The sequence below is a fragment of the Pristiophorus japonicus genome, chromosome 1, assembly GCF_044704955.1.
Source record: "Pristiophorus japonicus isolate sPriJap1 chromosome 1, sPriJap1.hap1, whole genome shotgun sequence".
Lineage (NCBI taxonomy): Eukaryota > Metazoa > Chordata > Chondrichthyes > Pristiophoridae > Pristiophorus > Pristiophorus japonicus.
The window spans coordinates 462,698,328-462,711,806 of NC_091977.1; the positions used below are offsets into that span (position 1 = coordinate 462,698,328).

General features: G+C 47.7%; 1 protein-coding gene across 1 annotated transcript in view; it reads right to left on the reverse strand.

Moving 5' to 3' along the window:
- Positions 1–3,172: 3,172 nt before the first annotated feature.
- pip4p2 (phosphatidylinositol-4,5-bisphosphate 4-phosphatase 2) overlaps positions 3,173–13,479 on the reverse strand; it is a 119,607-nt gene continuing 109,300 nt past the window's right edge. The window contains exon 7 of the mRNA XM_070876277.1: positions 3,173–4,211. Coding sequence (XP_070732378.1) covers positions 4,068–4,211 — 144 coding nt within the window. The 3' untranslated portion in view covers positions 3,173–4,067. The remainder of the gene's footprint in view (positions 4,212–13,479) is intronic.

Consider the following 13,479-nt stretch of genomic DNA (forward strand, 5'->3'; position numbering starts at 1 on the left):
ACTCAGATTCATGGACGATCCAGAACAACCCACAATAGACTCTACCTTTTTCGACTCTCCCATACATACATAAGTAGCAACCGACCCAGCGGTTGACCACGAAGCAGAACCCATCACCCGCAGCAGCCCAGCAGGACTCACCGCGCCCAGCAAGGGCCCAACAAATGACTCACCAAAATCAGCATTTGCACCGAGACGATCAACCAGGGAAAGGCCCCAGATCGACTCACATTGTAAATAGTTACACTATTGACTTTGGGGCGGGGGGGAAAGAGAGGGAAGTGTGTTGTTATATCTGTAAACCTGTAAATACCATGTTTAACCACCAGAGGGCTCATCCCCTGGAGTCCCAAGGGATCCCACAATCCTTTGGGAGCACCTGTACAAGAGGCCTCACAGGCTGGAGAGACACTCGGGAGACCTGTAATAAAGGACTACGGTCACACGTTACTTTGAGCTTACAGTATCTGATCGGATTCCTTATGCAAAACATAACAGTATCAATTTGCACTTTGCTGCATTAAATTTCATCTGCCACATGTCTGCCCATTCCACCAGCCTGTTTATTTCTTCTTGAAGTCCATCACTATCCTCGGAGGAAGAGGAGCAGCTGCTGCAACAACAGCAGCACTAGTGCCTATCTGAAGACAGTAGGTAAGGGGAGCTGCTCATAGGCCATACCCAGTACACAGTCGGAACAGGCTTAGAGTCACTTTCTTGGAGTTATCCTTCAGAAGACTGCATTGCTCCTGGCAGGCCGTCACAATCCTCTGCAATGAACTGCTGGATTTGGGGGAAAGGTGAGGAGGGGGGTTGGGCAGGCTCCGCCAATGCCTGTTAAAATCACCAGTTATTAATTTCTTTCCCACTGCCTCCTTTCAGTCTGGTACAGAAGATATCAGTCACAGGTCCCAATCTGTGGTCTACAGCTGCATTAAACAAGTGACCGCTGCTCTGTTTGCAAGGGTTGACCAGTACATCACCTTCCCCTTGACCTCAACAGTCAACAGGAGGGAGCGTAGTGATTTGCAACTGTGGCTGGCTACCCACACATGCAGCACATCATTGATTGCATGCATGTTGCCGTCAGGGCAACAGGGCAACAGAACACCAGCCAGCAACATTCATCAGTAGAAAATGTAACCACTACATCAATATGCAGCTGGTGGCCAATCACAAACCGGATCATGCAAGTTTCTGCAAGGTACCAAAGCGTATGCCAAGACACTTATCATTCCCCCAATATTCAACCCTCCCAGGACAATGCCAGCATGGCTGCAGGGGACAAGGGATACCCTCTTCAGGCGTGGCCGATGACACCCCTCCACAACCCTACTGCGCATGAGCAACACGTGTAATTGAAACCAGGGGACCATCAGGATCATTATTAAGCATGCAACAGAGATGCTGAAGCAGAGGTTGAGCTATCGTGACAGATCTGGGGGCTCCTTACAATATCTCCCGCAAAAAGTTTCCTGGATTGTGCAAGTGTGCTGCATCCTGCACAACTTCATTATACAGAGAGACCGGTATCTGAAAAAACAAGAGCAGTAGTCCTCATCCAAAGAGGAAGACCGGGAGAAAGCAAGGAAGCAGCAGAAGAATGAGGGGCAACTGCAACACAAGATGTCAGGGACCACCTAATTCCGCTGACCTCATTCACCTGCCCTAAAAAATTTCAGAGCTCCTCTGCGTAACGGTCCTTGATGCCTCCTTCCCCACTCCTTTCATCCTGCATTAAAGAATATTTAAATCATTCAGACTTCTGAATCAATGGCATGCTGAGAATGCAGACATAGAAGTTGCTCTTAAACCACACTGCAGATCAAGTGCCAAATATGATGAAGATAATTAATTTAATGGCAAACATAATAATTGCTTTCCATTTATTTTTCATCCAAGTGATCAACCTATAGTGCTTTCATTTAACAAAGGTTTACTAAAGCTACTATTCTTACAAGCTATTCTCTTAGTGGCCTCAGCAAAATTGGTGGAATCCTGCTGTTCCTCATGTTGGGACCCTCGAGATGTCTGTGGCTAATAAATTCTGCGTGCTCAAGCCCGTGAGGGCCCGGCTGCTCACTGCTGCACATAGGCTGCTGCCGAGGCAGTCTGGCCCGGTTTGCTACCATTAAGGTGGCTATTGTTTGAGGGTGCGCTGAAAGAGCAGATACGCTGATATTCGCAGATGACAGACTTGGGAATACAACTTTAAGATCTGCTGCATATTTGCTGAGGTGAATGAAGAGATACAAGTAATATGCAGATACCCTTCTGAGGTAAGCCGCATTCCCCAATATTTAGGACTCTGCCTGGACCATTGCTCTCCAGGGCTTCTTGTTGTCTCTGGCGGAGGGCAATGGTCTTGGTCCTCTATCCTGTATTATCCACGGTCTTGTTCTACAGAAAGAGAGGGTGAGAGTTAGTGAGTGTTTGTTAAAAAGCTAAATGAAGATATGTGGGGCCCATGCAAATAATGCATATGTTGAGTGTTGGCACAGAAGCAAGACAGATCAAGGATGGAGAGATGGTAAAACCAAGTGTATGTAATGTAGTTAGAAAGGAGTGGGTGGCCATGCAAGTGCTAGCACGTGAGAAGAGAAAGGTGTTAGTGTGGTATGGAAAGAGGAAAGAAGGTGCATGTGTTCGGAATGAGAAAGAGGGGTTTTACATTGTGCCCTTGAGATTGTGTGTTGAAGGAAGAGAGGTGGAGGAGGGGGTATAAGGGTGTTGTGATGTGCTGGTGAGACAGATGGAGAGGTAAAGAGCTATACTCAACTTTGCTGCTCATGAGAGATCATTAAACGTCTTCATACATTGAACCTCTAATGGTGGGAGATAAATGGGCTCTGACAAAGATCTATTAATGGCCACTAGATTAATATCTAGTTTAAAAATCGTCACCTATCTGGTAACTTCATACCAATTTAGGCGCATCTGTAAAAATAGCCTCGAGTTTTTTTTCTAACCGCCACATATCTCGAGTACCAAAGCCGAATTATATCTTTCAGCACAAGAATAATTCATTGAATTCAATGTGTAAGTAAAATTCTATGTCCAAATTGGAAAGACGAAAGACACAAATTCACTTAAAAATAAACAACTTGCCTCATCAGTGTAAATGTGCATTACTAAACTGTTTAGTCATAAAATTAGTAACAGTACAATCAACAATTTTTTATGTTTTATTTGTAGAATAATTTCTATCACCTTATTTAAAAAAGACTGCATCCACTTCAGCAAAGCAACATAGTTAATGGATCTGTGGTTAATTTGGTACAAAGTTTGACATTACATTCAACAGCTGAAGTTTGTGTTTATTCTTAAATTATGTAATCTTACTATGATTATAGCAAAAACTACAACTTTTCTTGATGCTTTTCTGCTTAGTGGATTGACAAAATGATTATAATATGTATAGTTACACAGAGATAAATATGATCCAATAAGTCAAACATCACTTACTATTGCCACCATAATGCTCTGACTGTGTCAATGTAGGCATTTTAAAAAGCTTTACATTTTAGAAAGCAAATACTTAGAAGTATGAAAGTATTCAAAATACAACATATAGAACTTATTTTTATTGCTCTGCGGTGATGCAGTTTTATTTCAGAATATTCAGATTCACAGGAGCAATTTAAAAAACATCAAGCCTGTATAGAAATATTTTGAAGTGTATGAAGCCAATTTGTTTTGTCACATTCCTTTGTTGCAGCTCGAAAGAGTAACAGTGACACCGGTAAACATTAAAAATACTAACAGAAAAAGCAATTAAAGAATTTCAACAGAGATTGCATGACAACATTTAACCAAGGCAAAATGGAGTGTGCATTGCAAATAACTTAAATACAGCATTTGTCTTAAGAACATAACAACCTAGCAGCAACAAAAAATGCCTACTTGCTTAAACCATAGTGCAATATGCACATGTTGTGACACCATTATCCTCTTTGGGCCTAATCAGTCTATATGAAGTTGATTTACATTAACTAACTTGAAAATGTCCATTTTCTTGGAATTAACGATTTATAGACCATCGCATCTTCTGTCGATGAATGATTTGTCTATGCAAAGGTGTGCTCAGGATAGCTAACTTTTATGGCTCCCCAATAACAAGCTCGGATTAGACAGATTAAGCCTAGAAGATAAGCAAAAACCCAGGAAACGTATGTTGCAGTGTAACGTCTGGCGAAATCTTGGGTTCCAACCTTAAAAAAAAAAACACAATTATTATATCCTGTATAGTTGTAATAAATTTGAATTAAAACTGGTATTTATCTCATGCCAGCTCCCACTTCCCCATCACAAGGCCAAAATCATAATTCAACATACATGAATAAATAGAGATTTAATAAAAACACTTAAGCCAGCAGTTACTATTTAGTCCATAAATTGAGAAAACTGGTGGTCAAACTGTTCACAGGGAGAGCGTCCTCGCAGGAGGGCGCAGAAGAAAATAAACACCCTCTGGACAGTCCCTTCAGTGGGCCACACAGTCCAATCAACGCGCTCACCCCTCCACTATTGGCGGTGAGCGCGGTGCATTCTGAGCCCGGACCCGAGCCCCTGACCGCACCTGCCTCTGCGGGGAGTTTGCCACCTGTGGTCGGGCTTGGGCAAAATAATCGGAAGGAAGGAGCGGAGGTGGGAGCCTCAGCAGACATGGAAAGCTCCCTGCCTCCGCGTCCCTCCAGTAAAAAAAAGGAGGCACCACTCCAAGGAAGCGGAGGATGACCAAGGTCCCTCCATGGAGGAGTGGGTGCCCAGCAAGAGTCCCACATCCCCCACCAGCGCTCCCAATGCGCGCTGAAGGCAGGAAGGAGACTGTCCCTCGGGAGGGCGAGACATCCAAGGCTGCCCAGCCTGAGCCTCCCGGGGATGGAGAACAAGAACTGCCACTTGCGGGGAGCGCGGGGCCACAAAAAGAAAATGTCGCTGCCGGGTCGAGCATCCCGGGACTGAGGCGGGCGGAGCCGATGAGACCGAGTCCAAGCCCGCCCAGCCAATTATTGACATTCCCTGGGATCTGCTCGACCTGGCGGAAAAAGTACAGGATTTTAATGCATTTCATGAACACCCACCCGCTGGGCCGGGGGGTGGTAGCGGGGAGGGTGTGGAACCCCAATCGTCGTCCCCGACGATGGAGCCGGGGGAGTTGGAGGATCTGGAGCTGTTTTTTGGCCCGGTCTCTCCATGCTCCCCGGTGCCTGGGGCGGAGGGAGACCCCCGTCCGCTGCCGCTTCACAACCCGGCATTCCGGGGGGGGGCCAGGGAGGACGATGATCCTGGGGGTGGGATTGTGACAGAGGTAGGGCCGGATGGTGCGGCCGGGCCGTTTGCCGTACCCCGTGCGGTCGACGAACCGGCTGCTGGTGGCGACCTCCCGGAGGGAGACAGGGACTCAGTGGAGGGCGCGGGAGAAGGTCTGATCTGGAGTCCATCACCAGTATGGTGGTGGATCTCCTTGTGCCCGTCGCTGGGTCCCCCCTCATTCCTGCCAAAGAACTCCGGGACTTTTTGGCACAATGCCAGGGTTGCCGCAATAGAGCCCATCTGGCCCTGGACAAATGGTCCGAGCCGGTGCTGCTCATCAGGTCCGTCCGCTCCGTGGTCAAAACTATGGGCGCGGACAGGACCCTATCAAAACCAGAAACCCTTGAGCTGCGCCGGCTCAGAACGTTCCTCACTGGGCTGCTGAGGGAGTGGAGGTCATCAAACAACTCCGCCCCCCCCCCTCCTCCCCCCCGCCATAGCTTAAGTTAGCGATTGCACTATGCTCTTGTGCTCTTGTCATGAAGATAACCATAGCCAGCCTCAACATCAACGGCAGCAGAGAGGCACGCCGTAGATTTAACCATTTTTCACTCCTACCGAGGAGAAATATGCGGTGTGCTTCCTGCAAGAAACCCACACCGTTCCAGGAGACGAGGCCACGTGGCTCCTGGAATGGCGAGAGGTCCGCATGAGCCACCTCACTGCACTTCTTGTGGGCCCCACATTTTCAGCCGGAGATCTTGGGGGTCGAGGAACCTGTGTCAAGTCTCTTGCTCTATGTCACGGTTCGCCTGGGGTACACGCCGCTCCATTTAGTGAACGTGTACACCCCCTCAGCCCGGCCCGCAGCAAGTGCGCTTCTTCGAAGAAGTGTCCACTCTTCTTGGCTCCGTCGACGTCGACGACTGCATTGTCTGGCGGGGCAGGGAGGTGTGGATTTTAACTGCACCCTCGAGGCAAGGGACCGCTCCGGCGCCCCGGAAAGCCTGACGGCGATGGAGAAGTTGAGGGACCTGGACCGCGGCTCCCCCTTCTTCTACTCGCTGGAAAAAAGATGGGGGTGGGGGGGGGGGGTGGGGGGCGAGTGGGTCCATAAGCAGCTCTTGATGCTGCTGGCCGACGACGGATCCCTGGTCTCAGATCCGGAGGGGATCAGTAAAAAGGACCAAGACTATTATGGGTCTCTGTTCTCTCCGGATCCATCCAGTGAGGAAGCGCGTAGAGTTTTGTGGGAGGACCTGCCGAAGGTTGGCCCAGAGGGCGCCGAAAATCTAGACGCTCCGCTAAGCCTGGTGGAGCTGACCGGTGCCCTCGAGCAGCTCTTGAGGGGAAAGTCCCCGGGGCTGGATGAGCTGACCGTGGAGTTCCACAGGGCATTCTGGGATGTCTTGGGGGGCAACTACGCGCGGGTCCTGGGGGAAATTCTGGTGACCGGGGAGATGCCCCTCTCTTGGCACAGGGCAGTCATCGTCCTGCTGCCTAAGCAGGGCGATCTCCGCCTACTTAAGAACTTGCACCCAGGCTCCCTCTTCCATACAGATTACAAAATGTTTGCCAGGATGATGTCTGCTCGCCTTGGCACCGTGCTGGACCACATGATCCACCCCGACCAGTCCTACACGGTCCCGCGCCGGACAATCCATGACAACATCCATCTGGTCCGGGACTTGTCCACCATTCCCAGGAGGGTGGTCTGCCGGTCGCCTTCCTTTCCCGAGACCAGGAGAAGGCGTTCGACAGGGTGGATCACGAGTATCTGTTCGGAACTCTGCATGCTTTCGTCGCATTTCGTCGCCCGGATCCGACTTTTGTACGATGCCGCGGAGTGTCTGATTAAGGTTAACGGGTCTATGACGGCTATGGGAGAGGGGTGCACGAGGGATGCCCCATGTCCGGCCAGTTATAAGCGTTATGCGTGGAGCCTTTCCTGCGCCTCTTGCGGAAGAGGTTGATGGGACTGGCTCTGCAAGGGCCAGACGTGGAGGTCGTCCTCTCAGCTTACGCCGATGACATGCTCCTCATGGTCGAGGATCCCATTGACCCGCGGAGGATGTGTGAGTGCCAGGAGATTTACTCGGCCACATCCTCCTGGTGGCTCAGTGGCGGGTAGACTCTCTGGCGGAGGAGCTCAGGCCTTTTACCTGGAGCATGGCCCATCTCCTCTATCTGGGAGTCTACCTTAGCCCAGACAAGGAAGCCCGGCCGACGAATTGGTAGGAGCTGGAGGCCAAAGTCGCCACTCGCCTAGGGCGCTGGACAGGACTGCGCCGAGTGCTGTCCTACAGGGGTCGAGGGCTAGTCATAAACCAGCTGGTGTCCGCTATGCTGTGGTACTGTCTGGTCACTTTGACCCCTCCCCTGCGTTTGTCGCCAAGATACAGAAGAAGCTGGTGGACTTCTTCTGAAACAGGAAGCACTGGGTCTCTGCTGCAGTTTTGAGTCTCCTGCTTAGAGAGGGCAGTCAGGCCTTGGTGTGCGTCAGCACCCAGCTTGCGACTTTCCGTCTTCAGACCCAACAGTACAGCCTCAATTATGACATGCAGCTCCTGTTTGAGAGCCTGGGGGGCCTGTCTTTTACCAGGAGCTCATCAGGGTCTGGAACAGAGTCGCCACCAAGCGCAGGTCTCCCCTGTCTGGAATGGCGGCTGTCCTGCAGGAGCCGCTGCTCAGGAATCCATACCTCCACGACCAAGGTTTTAGGTGGCAGGCGGACGAGAGGGCTGTGACTGGCGAGGTGACCAGGGTCAGGGATCTGCTCGATGGCGGAGAAGCGGGCTGGATGGTGCCAGACGTGCTAGCACGGTACCTAAACTGGGCCGACGTCCAGCGCGCGGCCAATGCCATCGAGTCGCTAAAAACAGCACTGGGTCCTGACTCCATTAGATGTGTCGAGGAGGCTCAAGCACGTGGGGAGATCCCGTCCAAACTGACCCCGGTCCGGACGGAATTCCTCATGGGGCCAAGCCCCAAAACCTGCCTCGGGAGCCGGCACCTCACAACTTGAGTCTCCTCGGGGAAATCTCCTCCATGCCTTTCAGTTCTGCGCAGAGGGATTTCATGTACGGGCTGCACTTGCACATACTCCACCTTGCCATCCTCGTCTGCCATCCTGACATGGTGCACCATCTTGCCATCCGGAGGAGGTGGGGGTCCCCAATGGAGTGCACTCTAAGAGGGAGTCCTCCCTCTATCTATTGGGGACTTTGCCTGGAGGGTGTTGCACGGAGCAGTCCCATGCAGTAAGTCGGTTCAGAGACTCCCAGGCCGCCTGCAATTTTTGCGGTCTGGAAGAGTCCGTGTTTCATGTTTTTATGGAGTGTGCGAGGTTGCAGCCCCTCTTCCATTATTTGAAGGGGCTGCTCCTCAAATTCTGGTTGCACTTCTGTCCCACACTCCTAATCTTTGGGCACCCTGTGCGGAGGGGAGTGGGCAGGTCGGAGGGCCTCCTCGTAGGACCGCTCCTGGGCATGGCCAAGGGGGCCATCAGCCGGTCGCAACGGGCGGTCGAGGGGGCTGTTCAGCCCGACTGCCTGCCTCTCTTCCGTGGTTACATCGGAACCAGGGTGTCCCTGGAGATGGAGCACACGGCATCCACCGATACGCTCGCGGCTTCCGCAAGAGGTAGGCACCAGAGGGGCTGGAGTGCATCATCACTCCCGGCAACCAAATTTTAATTTTATCATTTAAGTTTAATTTGCCGGTTTTAGTACCCCCCCCTCCCCTTTTAGCCAGGGGTCACTTGCATAATTTCTGTTTTTAGTGCCCTAAACCCCCCCACCCCAAAAAAAGGGGGCACTGGAAAAAAATTATTTTGGAGTGTGAACCCCCCTTGCAGGGGGCATTTGTTTAAAATGCACAACTGAAATAGTTGAACTGATAATGTGCAGTGTGATTGTTAAACCTTTGCTAATAAACCAACTAGTTCTTAATAGCAATGTGTTGCTATGAATTCTTAAGCAAAGAACCTATGAAACCAAAACATTATAGCTGCTCATGATACATCCACGTCTTTCCTTTCCATTGACTATATAGAAACATAGAAAATAGGTGCAGGAGTAGACTATTCGACCCTTCGAGCCTGCACCACCATTCAATAAGATCACGGCTGATCATTCACCTCAGTACCCCTTTCCTGCTTTCTCTCCATATCCCTTTAGCCATAAGGGCCACATCTAACTCCCTCTTGAATGTATCCAACGAACTGGCATCAGCAACTTTCTGCGGTAGGGAATGCCACAGGTTCACAATTCTCTGAGTGAAGAAGTTTCTCCTCATAGAAACATAGAAAATAGGTGCAGGAGTAGGCCATTCGGCCCTTCGAGCCTGCACCGCCATTCAATGAGTTCATGGCTGAACATGCAACTTCAGTACCCCATTCCTGCTTTCTCGCCATACCCCTTGATCCCTCCAGTAGTAAGGACTACATCTAACTCCTTTTTGAATATATTTAGTGAATTGGCCTCAACAACTTTCTGTGGTAGAGAATTCCACAGGTTCACCACTCATCTCAGTCCTAAATGGCTTACTCCTTATCCTTAGACTGTGTCCCATGGTTCTGGACTTCCCCACTACCGCCAGAAGTGAAAAATGACCTGCTATGATCTAGCAACATTCAGTCCAACTTGCTGATGTCCTGCCAATCCCTGAACCCAGGTGATTCTTACAGCCACGGAATATCTCTTGACTTAGCACTTTTTTTATATTTAAAAAAAGTGCTACGTGTGGGCATTACAAACAAGTGACTTAGCCAACAGTGCCCCTCCTTTGGTCAGCAGGTAGTCCATTACAGGAAACCAGGAAATCTGTTGTAAGGAAGGCCACATAGCTGATAGAAAAATGCTCATCAATGCAGAGATTTTTCTCCATAAAGCCTTGTCTGGCTGAGCTCCTGTAACCCAGAAGAAAATCTATATACATGTTTCTTCTACATCCCATGACAAAATCAGAAAAAGGACACATGCAGGAGCATACCAACGATGAGATGGTTATTGATCAGAATCTTCCCCCGTAAGAAATCACATACAAGGGACATTGCTCAGATTCCTAAGGCCCCACTATGGCAGGAGGCAGGAATTTCCAGCTGCAGATATGATGCCCACTATCTTGGATAAGGAAAATACGAAAGGACTCTTTACCTGAACCTAAAGCAGCATTAGGCCCTTTGCACATTCACTTAGGGAAACTGGTCCTAGAGATCGCCTGCAATGAAAATGCTAAGAAACTGACCTGAATGTGGAACTGGAAGAAGCAGGAGCCGCTCTCATTCCCTCTCAAATCGTCAATGCTCCCGACACTCCTGCTCCTTAATCACCACCAATCTCAACCCCACTCTTCGGCGTCGCTCCTGGCCAGACCCCTGATCCCGATCTCCCGTCATCTTCAAACCAAACCCCCATTCCAATCCCCGATAACACCTACCCGAGGGCTGCTGTGACGCTAGCAGATGCCCAAACTTGGGGAGAGTCATTATCAGCAGGCTCTAGATCGGGAAGATTAAAGTGAGGCGCAAGGCCCAATACCTGGAGAGCCTTGAGCCTCATCATTCAGGCATGGGGAGCATGAACTATCTCGCACCAATGCAACCGCTTCCCAGTGTGCCCAAAAATTGTCACAGCCCAATTTCTAGGCCAAGGCAGCCAACCAACCCTAAGCCGTGCAGAGACGGTTCCCCTTCACTCCTAGGGACCCTATTTGCATATTAAAAGCAACTTAATCACATGAAATAGGCAGGAGGTTTGGGCGCCCTGCCGTAGTTTTCTTTTAAAATAGCACCAGCCGCATTGTCAACGGTAACAGGATAGTAAGGCTACTGACATGATTTTGAGGTCATTATTGCCCTGTTACTGCTAGGCACTAGTTAAAATTGCCACCAATATGTATACATTGGATCAACAAAAAAAAAAAGTGATTCAGGTTTTTTAAATTCTGAAAGGTGTAGGTAATACAGGTGTTCAGTTCTATGCTCACATTAAATCACCTATTTATGTAGAACATTAATAAACCTGAAGCAATACTTAAGATTAGACAAAATGCTTTTCTTTGAGTGTTAGATGTTTGGAACAGACTCCCAGGGGAAAAAAAAGTTAAAATTGTGTCAATTAACTCCTTTTTTAAACAAAACAGGATAGGTATCTTGTTAGAAGGCAGATTGAAGATAGGGGCATCATCTGGTTGATTACATGAAACATAATGGATCCATAGAATATTTGATTGCAACTAGTGATGTTTCAATGTTCTTTATTCTTCCACTGCCAGTGACTTGACATTGCTTTACAATGTATACATAAGCAAGTCATTGCAACTAAATAATGCATTATGTGTAAGTACAGTTTTAGATTACATATGGGACTGGATGAACCAAATATGCTTAACGCTGTGCAGGTTTATCAATGTCATCTAGTTTTACTACTCATTGGTTAGCTTGACTGACATCGACAAAAACCTAGATGCATATCACTTTGGACATGAACAAAGATGATCCCTTAGGTAGATGTGGAGAAGTTATTTGTAAAAAATCAGGTGATAAATGCAACCAGATGCATCTGAAGCAGAAATGCACTTTTTTTTTAATAGTTAGTTACAAATCTATGAAATAATGAAATGATCCTTGAACATTGATAGAGTATTCAAACAGGCTCATTTAGACAGACTGTGAAAAAACACAGGCCACATTGCATTAAGTCATCAATCAACTTGACATTTTCGGACCTTGGGTAGCGAGCCAATTAAAACATTAAAAGACTTTCAATTGAGCCAATAAGGTCAAAGAAGGCGAGTTCTTTTCTGTAAATTGATCCAGGTATAAATACAGCCATTTTGACCATGTGGTTTCAGTAAGACAAAGAAACTGGCAATCAGCCAGCAGCTTGTTACTCTCTGCCAAGATTAAAAAGTTAAAACTACCATCGGAGTTCGTATTTCATTGGAAATTAAGAGATCTAACAAACGTGAATTTTTGCTGCTAGGATTAACAACATTTCAACTGTGGAAATCCACTAGCAAGAATTGAATGAAGATATTGACAATACTATAAACATTTTGAAATGTTCCTTCCTAGAATTTTGCTAAATGACCTTTGAGGCAGGAAAGAACTTTTGTAATTTGTTCCCTCAGGACATTATACAAGTAGATTACAGCCATATGATCAGTAGAATGTAAACTGCCTGCAAAAGGTGCAATCCGATCTCTCCCCTGCCTTGCCCCCCACAATCTTCAGAACTCGCTCCCCTCCGATCCCCATCTCTTCCCTCCCCGTGACCTGATTTTCCACACCCCCCACTTCCGCGATCTCAAAACAAAGGCAGCATACTATTTCATTCTGATTTATAAAGATCCTTGCCTGTTCCTTTCTACTGGAAAAATAAAATATAGGCCCAGAATTTGCAGTCAGTAGAGAAGCAACGGTGATCACCGCTGACCTCCAAGATAGCTGCCCACAAAGATCTCGCAATCTCTGGTGAAAACTAACTTAAGCTTTCTTGACGTTAATTTGATTGTTGCACTGTCTATAGGGGATCTCCAGAATCCAGCAGCAGTGATGTCATCAAGCTGGCTAAGCAGCCAATCACACTGAAGAATTCTCAGACAGTAAACCAGGAGATAAAAAGCAGTTTTTATCATTCACTTAAAAAAATTCCACACGCAAAATAAAGATTGAGACATATACATGGGTTTAAGGTAGTAACTGAAATATCATAAACTTAAAAAAAAAATTTCAAAATCTAGTAATTTTTTTTTTTTAATAATGGAGAAATTTGACATTCCTCAAATATAAAATTAGTTTTTCAGGACAAAAACAATTGTTCAAGAGTATTTATTAATCAGAAGCAACTGCGCAGCTCTCTGCTGGTCCCTCTCGCAGCCTGGGACCAGCTTTTCTAATGTTAAATTTCACACATGTGCAAAACTGAATGTGCTGTGCAGCCCCTAAAAGGGGCTACGCACCCCAAAACAAATTTGGGGGAAACATTGCTCAGAATACCATTTAAAAACCCAGTTACACCTCATTGAGCAAGGCTTAACTTTTTATGTTTTTTTTTAAACAGCGATATTAGCACAGAAGAGGAGATATTTTCATCAGTAAGTGATTTCAGTGATTGCTGGCTATGGTGAGTTCCATAGCGGAACCGGTGGCGGAGCAGGCAATGACTGACCGCAACGTCAGGAATTCTTACTTATCTGCACATGAACTGAACTCTCAAG